General features: G+C 53.9%; 3 protein-coding genes across 3 annotated transcripts; 1 reads left to right on the top strand and 2 right to left on the bottom strand.

Moving 5' to 3' along the window:
• Positions 1-368: 368 nt before the first annotated feature.
• Positions 369-1,837, bottom strand: C8Q71DRAFT_829205 (uncharacterized protein; the record flags this gene model as incomplete). The annotated part of the gene is made up of 6 exons (XM_047926340.1): positions 369-864; positions 925-1,139; positions 1,201-1,384; positions 1,443-1,486; positions 1,542-1,591; positions 1,648-1,837. The coding sequence occupies 6 exons, from the start codon at positions 1,835-1,837 to the stop codon at positions 624-626; spliced, it is 924 nt and encodes a 307-aa protein (XP_047783204.1). The 3' UTR covers positions 369-623.
• A 752-nt stretch (positions 1,838-2,589) lies between these two features.
• C8Q71DRAFT_794695 (uncharacterized protein) lies at positions 2,590-3,862 on the bottom strand (the record flags this gene model as incomplete). The annotated part of the gene is made up of 4 exons (XM_047925558.1): positions 2,590-2,643; positions 2,693-3,249; positions 3,303-3,686; positions 3,742-3,862. 4 exons carry the CDS (start codon positions 3,860-3,862, stop codon positions 2,590-2,592), a joined length of 1,116 nt encoding a protein of 371 aa, XP_047783205.1.
• Positions 3,863-5,714: 1,852 nt separating this feature from the next.
• C8Q71DRAFT_353436 (uncharacterized protein) lies at positions 5,715-7,462 on the top strand. The gene is made up of 8 exons (XM_047918025.1): positions 5,715-5,728; positions 5,787-5,926; positions 5,984-6,100; positions 6,156-6,336; positions 6,387-6,638; positions 6,697-6,786; positions 6,841-7,325; positions 7,385-7,462. The coding sequence occupies exons 2-8, from the start codon at positions 5,866-5,868 to the stop codon at positions 7,420-7,422; spliced, it is 1,224 nt and encodes a 407-aa protein (XP_047783206.1). The 5' UTR covers positions 5,715-5,728; positions 5,787-5,865; the 3' UTR covers positions 7,423-7,462.
• The last annotated feature ends 5,349 nt before the right edge of the window (positions 7,463-12,811 follow it).

The following is a 12,811-nucleotide window of genomic DNA, read 5'->3' on the forward strand; positions in this document are numbered from 1 at the left end:
ACCCACGGTCAGCGGCGAATATATGGCTCCCTATAGCTTCGTGTCGCCAGAGCAAGCATTCTTAGTCTGTGCTTCCACGCTTGCATGGGTATGGTATTGCCGATGCCCAGCAGAGCCTAATTTGACTCACTACAGGAGTCGGGAGGAGCATCAATGCTTCTACTGTGGCTTCTCCCCGCAGCGAAGTTCGGGACATGAGTGGTTCACTGCCATACTCAGGCTAGGAACGTTCAATAGTCTGTTTCTCGATGCAATATTGTATAGCAACACGGATCACCTTTCTTGGTCAGTCACGCCATTGAATCCCTGCGAAATCGCCAAAGCAGGATGGCGGACGTACCGCGGTAGTATGGAACGGATAGTGTGCCAGTTTCATTGCCCAGTCCACGCGTGTGCCATCAATACGCCCGCCAGTCGCGGGATCAAATTGGGCTATATCATGTCTCGGATATGTGTAAGTAGGACAGTGATTATTCGATGATTTGACTGCATCGAATCTCCAGGGACTCGCGACACATATATACCAGCGACTTCATTACGAAACAGCCCATGACCTCGACCAGTACTGTCCCAGGTGCTACGGATGTACCGTTCTTATCCCCTTTGATTCTCCCAAACTTGACTCAGAGACCCAGTGTGACACAGCCATCGTCGCTGTTCTCGATGAAGACACCGCCAAAGATCAGACCCTCGTTGATACCACTCTCCTGGTACCCTTGATGCAGGACATCGATCCCCGGCGGGCCAGTTGGCTCCTTCAGCAGTCCAACATGGAACGCCCCTCCGCCAGTGTTGTTGTTGAACGCGGGACCCGCGACACGCTCCAGCGGGGCGTACCCCTCCGAGTAATACACAGTAATCGTACTGTCCGAGGTGGAGCACAATCAGTCAGCCTCATCCGAGATGCGGAGGCTGGAAGCTTACTTGTCCACCCAACCCATCGTCAGTGCGAAGTTGTGCCACACGCTATCGGTGAACGGCGTCTCGAAGAACGTCGTCTCGGGCGTGTTCGACTGTAGGCCAGCAACACGGAGCGACTTCGCCAACATGATGTTGGGGTCCTTGGCCGTGCTGAACGGGACACCGGCAGTTATCGTGAACTGTGAAGACGAGTAATCCGCGTATTCATGCCAGATTGGCTGCGACGCGACATCATGTCTCTATAAATATTATCTCTCCAAACTGCGATTGACAACGTACATGGTACTCGTGTGAATAATTGAGCGGTCTGCTGAGGTCGGTGTGTATCGACCAGTGGAAAGTCGTCGTTCCTTGCACCGTGCGGGCGTTTCCGTTCGTTGACAGGTCGATGGCAGGAACAAGTTCCGAGCGGCGAAAGCCAACTTGTGGTTCACTACCGCCTGGGACGAAAATGGATTCATCGCTGCAACAAGACATAAGGTCACCAACTTGAGAGCGCGTTTGATGGGAAGAAATCGTACTCAATCGTCACTTCGAAACTCTTGGAGGCAGTCGGTAGGTCGAACTGGGTATACGTATAAATGGGTCGATACGGTGACGGTAAGGAACAACACACTCACCAGCGAGGGGGGAGCAACGGGGAATTCAAGCACTTCAGCCCATGTCTGATCTAGTCGATGTCAAATCAGACATGTATATATGTCACATTTGCAAGACAATGCGTACTCTGGCCAAGGTCGTATAGGTTGCTATAAACGCTGGTATTCTTGTCGAAGTCAGCCGCCGTGGTCGTCACCGCGACGCGTCCTTCGAAGAGTACAGGACAAGCCGCCACCGCGTTTCGAGTACCCGAGGCAGGGGCTGCTGTGACATGCCCTGCGAGGTAGATCAAGACGGGGAGGAAGGCTAATACCATTCGAGTCGAGCGGAGATGTGTGTCGTCTAGGTAGTGGGGAAGCTGACGGCGAGTACACACGGGCACCGGGCGAGCGACCGCTCGGCTTGCCAATGACAGGGTCATATATTCATGGTAAGGATCGCCGCTCGAGGCACAACCGTCCTCGAGCGCATGGGACGGGAGAACATCGGATGTGGAGAAACGTTGAGGAATAGTCGGTTCCAGGCGCATGTGCGAGTTGTCTAGGATGCGGAGACGGAGGAAAATATCGATCAGGTATGTCGCAAGCTGCCGTAAGGATACATAGACAGTAAAAAGAGCCAGGATGGATGTTTCTTGACCGGTGGAAGACCTGCTCCTTATCGTCAAGATTAGTTAATGATGCGTGAGATGGGTATTTGCAAGTTGGGTCCTAAGCCCTGCAGACCGCGGCTATCCTTGGCTAGCCGTTCAAGATGAATAGGACGCGGGATATAGGATGATCATGTGTCGAGGGTATGGTGGAGCGGGAAGTGCGTCGAATCGCCCATGGCCGGCCCGTGTTGGAATCAAACAGTTTTGGCAGCGTGGGCATGGGAGCGGTCACCCGAGGCGTAGCGATCGAGTGGGTGTGGTTGTATGCATGAAGACAAGCTCAGTGGAATGGGTCAAAGCGATCACACAACGGCGTCCGCAATCATATTGCCGTCCATGGTGTATTGTTGTCCACTGGGAATGGTGATACAATAGTACGCATGTCATATTGCAAACGATCGCGACCTGCCACTCTGTCAGACAACTCTTGCAAGAAACGAAGTGAAGCTTTCGGGGTCGTCCCAGTGTGCCTGGGCTTTTGTCAGCGCCTCCGAAGACCTCAATATGCAAATCACCCACAAAGTGATTGGCCTTCTCCAGCTTGTGGAACGCGACATCACGGCCCTCGCCCTGCTCTCTGTTACTCCTCGTGAGCGCCTTCAGCTTCATCGCCGCACTGACCACGTCACTATTTGACATGTCGCACCACACAACAGCCACTTTGAGGTCAGGCCAGACCATGCCTTCGCTCGTCTTACCTTGAAGCACCGCACGACGGACGTTCTCTCGATATACCGCCGGAGCTATGTTCTGGTAGTACTTCTGGCTGCGCGCCATCACTTCGACGTGACACACTTCGCGCATCTTCTGTGGACCTATCCGGTGAACAGTTGGCATCCACTGAGCGCTGTTGGTAGGGGACGTCTTGTCTTGGTGCAAGGCGATGCGCGCTACGAGAGCGTCCGTTATGCCGGGGGTGTCGATATCGTCGGAGGCGCCGAAGCCGGTGGGAGTGAAGTAGTACGACACCCATTCGGAGAATTGGCTGAACTTCTCCGCAGCGCTGAGCGTGCTATCGCGCAGGGGAGTCCAGATCCCTGATATAGGTGTTTCACCGGTCGCGGGGAGTGAGATATCTGTCGGAAACGTTGAGTTGCTGACCACAAAGACGCGGATATCTGATACGCACCGTACATGACGAATGATCGGAAGTACGCATCGAACAGTCTTCTCGTGGCATTTGGCACCAGGTGCGCATATGCCAGGAGAGGGATGGTCTGGCAATTCCCGGACGACCACCCGAGTAACGAGAATCCACCCCTCCGGACGCCGGTGGGGCCCTGCGATACAGTGATGGGCGGAATACGTTCCATCTCGATGAACCTGCGTATGAACTCCGCGAATTCGAGGCCGCGTGCTTGAAGCGCTAAACCCTGCGTAGCAGGGTCAGGGGACGATAGTGCTCTAAGTTCCGATGCTGAGTAGAGCGTGGAACCTGGGTAGTCTCGGCAATTGATCAGAACAAGTCGAAGATCGTGGCGTGCGGCGCATGGGATCACTCTTCGGAATATGGCTGGACGAGAGCGACATCAAGCTGCGATCTTGTGCAAGGACGTATTGCAACGTACCGCTTGAAAACATTGTGCCGTGTACAAGGAAGACGGTGACATAGTCAGCTGATCCGGCTGGTGCACCGCTATCTTCATAGTACAGCAGACTACATCCGCCGTCGACTGCGTGATGAGGCATAGCGATAGTACACTTCGCAAGGCTTCACGGAGAGCGGGGCGTGTCGCAACAGCGCTGAATCGTGCGATGCACACGGACATTCTGCGAGATGAGTATCATGGTAAGCAAGTTTCTCAGGATATCGTGCACGGTTTGACTTGCCATGTAGGCGGCCGCGAGACCTATTTATATCCACAACGAGGCCCCGCTGAGTAACCGGGAGGTCGCTGTCTCAGAGTGGGTTGATTTTGCCATAGGTGTGCACAGTTGAGCCCTTCCTTGGGGTTACAGCGGCACAAAAGATTGTAGTGCGACGCTTGGGGCCGGCGTACTAACGAAACGACCTAGTAGTAAGGCCAGAGTGACATCAGGCTAGTGTCAACCAAGTGGTCAATTGAACGTGCGCACCGTCACGGTGTCATGGCCAACTTGATACGTCAGATGCCCCGGAGTCATGACTCCTGCACAATGCCTGGCCCGGAAGTCTTCACTTTGTACGCGACTCACGGGTCGAACCTAGCGTAGCGTCCGAGCCTACTCCGAGGCCCGGGGCTGCTGTACCGTAAATATGTGACTCCGCTCGGTGAGGCGCGGACCGTGACGTGACGGTACCCTGGTACGTAGACCCGGCGGGGCGGGCCGGGGGAGAGAGATAGGATCTCCTCCTCTACCTACCTCTCACTGAACTGTGACCTGCCGCGCTGTTGTGCCACCGCCTTGCCTCTACTAGTACTAGGCCTACCGTCTGGCCGGAATTACGATGGACTACCTCTCTCTCCAAAGAGCTACCGCGATTGCGATTGGTCGCCGACCTGGATGCTACGAATGACGAGAATGCTGTCCAGCGGCTCGCCGCTGGACTCTACCGTGACGGGGAGTCGGGGACACTCAGGGAGTTCAACGGGAACTCCTGAGTAGCTGACGCCGCGGTAACCCAGTATGACTGAAAGGTGTAGATCACATAGGTGAGCAAACGATACCTGCAGGTTCAGCAGCGGTAAACCACTGTTACATTCGGTAGCGCTGTATATTCATGCCACACATTAATGAGACGCGGTTACTACCGGCGTACTATTGCTCTGATGGAAATGGTCTCTATACCTTGACGGATCGTACTTCGTCGGTGGGAAATGAGCCTTTTGTCAAGTAATGTATCTCCACTGACACTTCCATTCAGACGCACGTCTAAGGTGCGTGCATCGCTTCTACACACATATGACGTTTCCGCCGACGGCTCGACCCGAGCAAACCCAGACAAAGAATCATGTAGTATGTACAGCGTCTCTACTCGATCAATTTGGCCACATGGCAGGAGCGAGACAATGGCTCGGTAGTGCAGTCTAGTCCGTGTAGTGTTCCAGCAACAATCCCCTTCCAATGTCACAGCACGGCGAACACAGAAGTCAGGGCTAGTACGAGGGTTGCGCTCCTCGGCTGTCGTTCATGTACCGCCTCGGAGACGAGAAGAGGAACGCACAGGTTATTGAGCGCTCACTTATCTCCACATATATAAGATACGCCCGACGCCCTTTCCACCCACAACTCTCTTCCTCCTGCAGGCCGATCCCCTCCCTCCACCTTTCGTGCGACCCGTTTCACCTCAGGCTGGTGACGGAAAATCGAGGTGCTTCAATGATATCCACCGCAGCCGCCCTTGCACACATCCCGGCTAAAGATGATCAATACTACGGTGCGTATGTTTTCTTCCACCGCGTGCATCGTCCTGATCACAATGTTTGCCTACCAGGAGTGTTCAGACCACCATCCAATGCTCGCTGATGGTTGAATACGGACGAACCCTACATGGCCGAACAATCCTCAGGTGGATCTGAGCGCTGGGCTTGCGCTTCTGGACGCATTACACTTTGTATTGCCTTGCTAACCTAGGTCTGGTGGAACATGGTGGGTCTGGCTTTCGGTTCTAACTTGCCGTGGTGTCATGTAGTGTTTATTTCCACTTACCACCACATCCACCATCCTGCAACCCACCAGCCCTTGCGACGGTTCCTCCAGCCACCTAGGATATGGCTTGCCTGCTGACGATTTTACACGCGGTGGATCCCTCATCGTATATATACCCTGTCGGTACTTGAAGTTTGACCACTGTTCAACAATGTTGCTGTGCTCATGGTGCAAATGTAGAACGGTCAACTCGGAGGAAGAAGACCCGTGCAGCAATTGCTTCGACAGCTTGCTGTGCTCAATGTATTCCTCGGAGTCGTCCAATGCGTCCGGGAGGGGGGCAGCGCTGGTCGCAAGGTATATGGTTACGCTGACTATCGGGAGTGGACGTGTCGTTGATGTCGGTCCTTAGTGATAACTCCAGAGCGCATTCATCGAGGCCCGAGCAGGTGTCTGACGCCACCAATTCTGGGGTCGAGGGGTCATCGTGAGTCTGCCTTCTCGATATTGAATTATCTCATGGAACGTCCTCGCAGAAATGATGGTCTCCAAACGAGACCTCCAGTGGTTCATCGTGAGACATACCCAAGAGAGTGAGTCACTCTAAAAGCAGTATTAACGTACCGTTAACGAGTGTTACAAGGGCGCGTCGTTCCGGGCCTCTAGTTCGCAGTGGCAGTGGTACTACCGCATGGAACACGCACCTGGATGGTGAATACTCTTACATCCCACCACCTTTCGGGTATCCTGCGGTGTCCGCGAGCTGCGGCAACATGGACTATCGTCAATGGCGCGCGTTACGGGAAAATGAGACACGCCCGGGCGCAATCGATTCAGGAGCAGGATTTGACTTCATCGACCAATCTGAGCAAGATATAGTTCCGCAAGCTCACTGGTATGTCAACATTCATCTCTCCTCCTGGCTCCACGATTTGACCAATCACCTTCTCCAGTATCGCTCCCAATTTGCTAGCATTGGACACGATAAATACATCTCACGATGGAAAATTGTCTCAGCAGATGGGAAATCTATCACTCATTCAGTACGTACACTAAGCCAGGGTCGAGCTCTCCTAGTACATACTGAAGTCTCGCAGGACATCAAGGCCCACTTGCCCTACTTCGCTCGACGTAGGCGTTAGCCATGGTCGCACGTCGACCAACGAGACCGCGGTTCCAATCACGTCACCGACCGTAATTGTACTATCTACGAATGGCGAGCGAGCCCCATGCCGATATGGGAGCGGAGATGGATGCGGTCTTTCTGTAGACCTCTCGAGCATCAGCGGATTGAAGGTGCATCTATACGAGCGACACCTACAAGAGATGCTATTCTACACCTCCGTGGACGGCAAATCGATGGTGTCCTGTACCTGGGTCTCGGGAGAGAAGATATGTGGTCAGGCTGTTGCACGAGATAGGATCACAAAGCATGTGGCTGTGGTTCATCTTCGAATGACCATGCAGCAGTGCACCTATTGCGGCGCATTCATCACTCGCGGAGACGCATTGCTTCGTCACTTGAGGCGGGGCGATTGCAAGCGCATTCCTGACGACGAGCGAGAACGTCTCAGGCAGGTCTGTGAGTATCATCCACTGATGTGTTGCATCGATGGGTTGATATTGACGTCCTGTTGGTAGATAAAGCTAGAAAACGGCGCCGGGGAACGAACACTTGATGAACACGTGGCCATAGAGAATCATGTCTTTGGGTTTACTTATATGGGCCGGAAGTCTATGGTATGTTACTTGTACAGTACTAGTCCGAGTCTCGGAAAATGATGGAGTAAGATCTGAATGTACGCACCGGCTGGACCAACCAATCAGTTATCGCATGATGCTGTCGTATGGCATGCAGTTCGAGACAGCGCGTAGTATATGCTGCCTAGCATCCGATATACCGTCCACTACGGTTGCCCGCTTACGCTAGTCCGAGCCTGAGGTTGAGCAGGGTTGAGCGCTTCGCACCCTCCGAGTCCTCCTCAGCCACATCCGAGTCCGAGCGTCTCGGGGCTGTCGTCTTCACCCTCGTCCTATGACCACGGCGACGTCGTAGTCGAATTATACGCACCAAAATGGACTCAACAAATGTCTCGGAAAGGTCACTGTTGGGGTGGCTGTCTGAATATAGGTTCACCCTGACGACCGACGAGTCGGGGTGTGCACTCCGAGTCAGGCTTGTACACATTAATGTCATTCAGCACGGACCTGTTCTGCCCACAATGACCGCTATGGATAAGCATTAGACCGAAGGCTCGATTGGGCTCCGATCCGAACTTACGAATCCCAGTGGGATCGACGTTCGCACTGGCACGCCGAGCTGCTCCTATACTGCCACTACAAGTTGTTGTTCTACGTATGTGCGTCTATACGCGTCCACCCATAATAGACGCTTGCCGGCCTTTGCCGGCTATTATTGGGATGGTCGGCCGTCCCACAGAATGACGTCGTTGATGGGGACGTGGAAGCACGCTGGCGCTGTCGTTTGCGCGATTGACAGGGGACAGCGGACAGCGGCACTGATAGGCACTGACAGCGATTGTCCCGAAGCCCGCCTCCTCGACCATGCTCGTCCAGGGAGGCGCGGGAAATTCTGTCAGTGATGCGCTGCCAACGCAACGGCGGTCGACCGCCGCCGCATTCCGCCTCGTGGTGTTACCTCTGCAGATTTGATCTGCCGACCCATGCGGACCACCTCCCACGTGCAGTCATCGTCGCTCTGTCGATTGCAACTCGCGTGCAGAACAGAGCAGCCTGGCAGGTGAGCCAAATATATTTGTGTCGCCATGGCCTATCTTGGTGTCCATACTCACCCTTTCTCATCGACTGGAGTAGACCTGTCGGCTGGTTTTGATCGTGTCAACAGCATGGCAGGTGAGCCAATTTCTTTCGTGTCGCCATGGCCTGTTTCAGTGTTCATATACACCCTTTCTCATTGACAGGGTAGACCTGCCAGCTGGTTTTGGTCGTGTCTGTGCTACCGACGATGCATTCGTGTGGAGCATACTTCTCATGGCCTGCATCGAGCACCAGGTAAGCTCGTGTTTACCTTTTTTTATTGTCGGCTGCAGTAGGCTCATTGGCTGGTTTTGGTCGTCTCGGTGCTACCGATGATGCATCCTCCTCATGGGCTACATTGAGCACCAGGTAAGCCAGGTTCTTGCTCATGATCATCGTGCGACATGCTGAATCGCCTCGAATCGCCTCGGATATTGGCTGGTTTTGGTCGTGTCGGTGCTACCGATGATGCATCCATGCGATGCATCCTCCTCATGGGCTACATTGAGCACCAGGTAAGCCAGGTTCTCGCTCATGATCATCGTGCGACATGCTGAATCGCCTCGAATCGCCTCGGATATCGATGATATTGGCTTCGCAGTGGAGCTGTGCTGCTCCCGAAGGGGTCAGCCATGACCTCAGGTCTTCAAATGCATTTGCTGGTCGCAGGTGCCTTACTCGTTTGGAGTGAGTGACTCGTATGTGACCTCGCCATTTCACCTGGTATTTTCAGCATTTTCCGAGTTTCAGTGTCACTTTCTGTGACTTGCTGATGCCAGTAGCCAATCGACAAGAAATTCAGGACTGTCGGGAGGCCTAGAGGATTGTCTCGGGTCCTAGGTCTGTCATTCAGGGACTCCAAGCTCCAATCGGCCAGGGATATCGTGCTTTCCCCCTCCTCTTGAGCTAGGACTTGCTGACCTATGAAACGAAAGCTCTTCCATCTCTGTGACGACTCGCCTAGTGCCCCTCCACTGAATGAGGTATGCCTGATTTCCATCTTTCTTGCCCTTGGTCGGAAGGCTCATGCCCAGTATTCTTGTTCTAGTCGGCCTCGAACCAGACGACCCATTTGGTGAGCGAACCTCAAGGCAATAAGTGCTCATACGAGCTGGTCCCTGTATGGGATGAGCGACGACTTGATGTAAAGGTATGCGATCCAGTGGTCGTCTCGTAGCCAGCCTTCCATTTGCTCACATGCATCACTGCTTGCAGTCGTGCATCAAGAGCCTTTACTGTACCACCGACCAGAAGAAAGCCATCGAGGCAATCTACTCAGCATCTCAGCACTTCGCTCGGGTCTATGCATCTGCTCCTGAGAGCCAGCAGCTAGCACAAGGGACATTGCTGCAGAACCAGCTCGATGAGCAGTCGTTGTCGATGCTCGAGTCTCGTTGGAGTCGGACACACCAGCGAGTATGGAATCGCAAACTGGAAGGGCATATTGAACGAGTCGTATATCAATGGTATTTGTACATCGCATATAGTCGGAACATAGGCATTCATCGATCGTTCTTGTGAAGTGTCTGTGGGTACGACCATAATGCTCGAAAGGAAGGTAACAAGAAGGCCCAGAATGCCGAGTCGGCACCCTCAGACATCACTGGAGTTCGCCAAGCCCCTTACGAGTTTACTGGCTGCCTTGCACATGCCGACATCACATATGTGAAGTCTACTCAGCAGCCACTTCGCATCATCGGATACTTCGAGCATAACGAGGGGTGTCGGGCTGCAGTGCTCAAGTACATGCCAGCGATTCCCCTACATCCTCATGTGTACGACATTGCGATTCGGCAGTTACAGCAGGGGGCGACGTATGTACATCGTGTTTCCCATCAGTGCTCGTCTGACAAGCATCCCATAGTGTCTCTCAAATCCAAAAGCGAAACATGGACATGATGCAGGCCTGTGCCTACCGGGACCAGCTTGTTCCAGAGACTCAGCTAGGAGGTGCCCCTGCTCAGCCAATGAACCACCGATACGAGCTACTCCCTGGCGATTTCAGTCGATTGTATCGCATGCATTATCGCCGAACCTACAACATCGACGTCTCGATCACACCCGAGCAGAATGTGCACAACTGGCTCAACCCTGAGAGCCCCCACTATCGGAAGGACCTGGCAGGATGTATATTTCACTATGCAGCTCGGGTCCTCCGCGAAGACCGGTTCAAGGTTTGCGTGGCGACACACGAGATGAAAGAAGCAGCCTGGGTTCATTGCCACAAAAAACAACTCATAATCGACGGGACGTTCGGTGTATGCACGTCGCGCCTGCTGCTCTGGATAGCTATGGGAGTCGACGAAGCAAATCGGGGTGTACCTGTGGCTCTTTTCCTGTTTTCGGCACCAACTGGCAATCGCGCGACCCATGCTGGATACGATACCTCGATCCTAACAGAACTCCTTGGTAAATGGGCAGGATGGCTTGGATCGCGCCGAGGTGAACCATTCGAGCCTTTTGTTGCCATTACCGATACGGACACGAAGGAGCGAGGGGCGTTGGTCACTGTGTGGCCAAGCATCATACTCCTGCTCTGCAAGTTCCATGTTCGGCAATGTTGGACGAACAAACGAAAGCAACTAAAGCTAGGACGACTCACTTTATTCTGGCAGACCTCGGTAGAGCAACAATTACGATCACTTGAAGAAAGGTTCGCACTCGGTATGCCTGCTGTAGCCTTGATTCATACTGATAAATGCGAAGTCTGCTCGAGACAGTCACACACGACGATGCATGCCGCTTGGTAGATGGGGTCGGGGCGACATTCAAGGTGCTCGCTACCAATGCCGATGCCCAGAAGGCTGCAGATGCTGTCGCAGAGTTTGTCAGTTACCTACGAGGCACATGGCTGTCGCCTGCACTCTGGCAGAGCTGGGCGAGGAAAGGCAAGGAGGATGCAGCTACACGAATGAAAGTTCCAATCAAGTCGATCTTACCGACCACGAACCATCTCGAGTCGTTCAATGGCAGCCTCAAGCGAAGGCACATTCCACAATGGCAGCACTCTGGCCATCGCCTCCGACTGGATGTCCTCCTCGTCTGCATGTGCTTGGATATCATGCCTCGTGTATTTGCTCGGCATCGCATGTTCTCGCAATTCGAAGAGTGGAAAAAGGATCGATTCCGGGGCACTGCTGGAGGCGACCTAGCATCGCGAGCGAGCCGAGCCCTCACTGGAGCCCCGACTAGTCGCGCAAAAGCTCCACTTTATGCATGGTACGAAGAAGATGCACGACGAGACCAAGAAGCACACCATATATACCATCTCCAGTATCTTCAGCCCATCCCTGCTCGCCGACCATACGAAGTCTGGGCGACATGCCGATCGACACGAGGTGGCTTCCTGAACCAGCCTACGACCCAATATTGGCTCACGATCCATCCTTCTGGGCCTGCGACATGCACATGCATGGATTGGTTGCAGCGCGGGGGTGCCTGCAAGCACTTGCGCGCTTTCAAGCTCCTCGTCATGGCGTGGGGCAGGCGCGACGAGCTGGGCATCCCGTTCGTCTTCCCGCTGACTCGGGAGCAGGCAGAGAGCATCAGCGAGCAGAACAGGCTCTGGTATGGATCACAATACTCACATGCCGTCACACAGCCATGTTCCGAAGTCGAGGTCGCATCTTGCAGCGACGCGAATCAGCCTCCTCGGCACATGCTGGAACCGGGATCGCCCTCGCTACAGGCACGAGGAATCGATACCGATGGATTGGCGTTGCAGGCGATCCTACCCCCTTTAACAGCAGACGATGGAGCAGCTTCGTTGGTTCGAGCTGCAGAATTGCAAGACGTTGCAGACGACAGGGCAGCTGCAAGCTCCGATGGTCAGTACTGGTCGCGATGCCCCATAATCGACTGCCCCATACTGAAATAAACCCAAGCAGACGGCGAATTCATCGCAGATTCAAGGAGTGGCTGCGACATTGTAGTACCCGAACCTCAGTCGTCAGTGCAAATGCGGCACAATCAAGAGGCTATACGAGCCCAGGTTCAGGTGGAAATGGATCACAGCATTGCCGATGTTCTGCCCCGGCTCCATGGAATCTATAACATTGTGAAGGACTCACCGGGTACTCTGTCGTCTTCGCAAGACACCGAAGAATTTCGCGGGCTGCTCGGTAGGCTCAAAGAAGTCATGGAGCTTCGTGTTCCTACGAGGGGTCCTGGTAAGCATCTGCTAGATCATCGCCATTATGTTTCCAAACTCACAGTCACAGCCCAAGGACACGACGAGCAAGCAAACCAGAGAATACACCTGGCAGCTGCCGACTCAGACGCAGGTTCAAG

This window comes from Rhodofomes roseus (assembly GCF_022264815.1).
Source record: "Rhodofomes roseus strain CIRM-BRFM 1785 chromosome Unknown C8Q71scaffold_3, whole genome shotgun sequence".
Lineage (NCBI taxonomy): Eukaryota > Fungi > Basidiomycota > Agaricomycetes > Polyporales > Fomitopsidaceae > Rhodofomes > Rhodofomes roseus.

Coding starts and splice junctions, on each gene's coding strand:
- C8Q71DRAFT_353436 (XM_047918025.1), top strand. CDS start 5,866: ATGGCTTGCCTGCTGACGATTTTACACGCGGTGGATCCCTCATCGTAT. Junction 6,101..6,155: donor GGGGCAGCGCTGGTCGCAAG/GTATATGGTTAC, acceptor GTCGGTCCTTAG/TGATAACTCCAGAGCGCATT. Junction 6,639..6,696: donor ATAGTTCCGCAAGCTCACTG/GTATGTCAACAT, acceptor CACCTTCTCCAG/TATCGCTCCCAATTTGCTAG.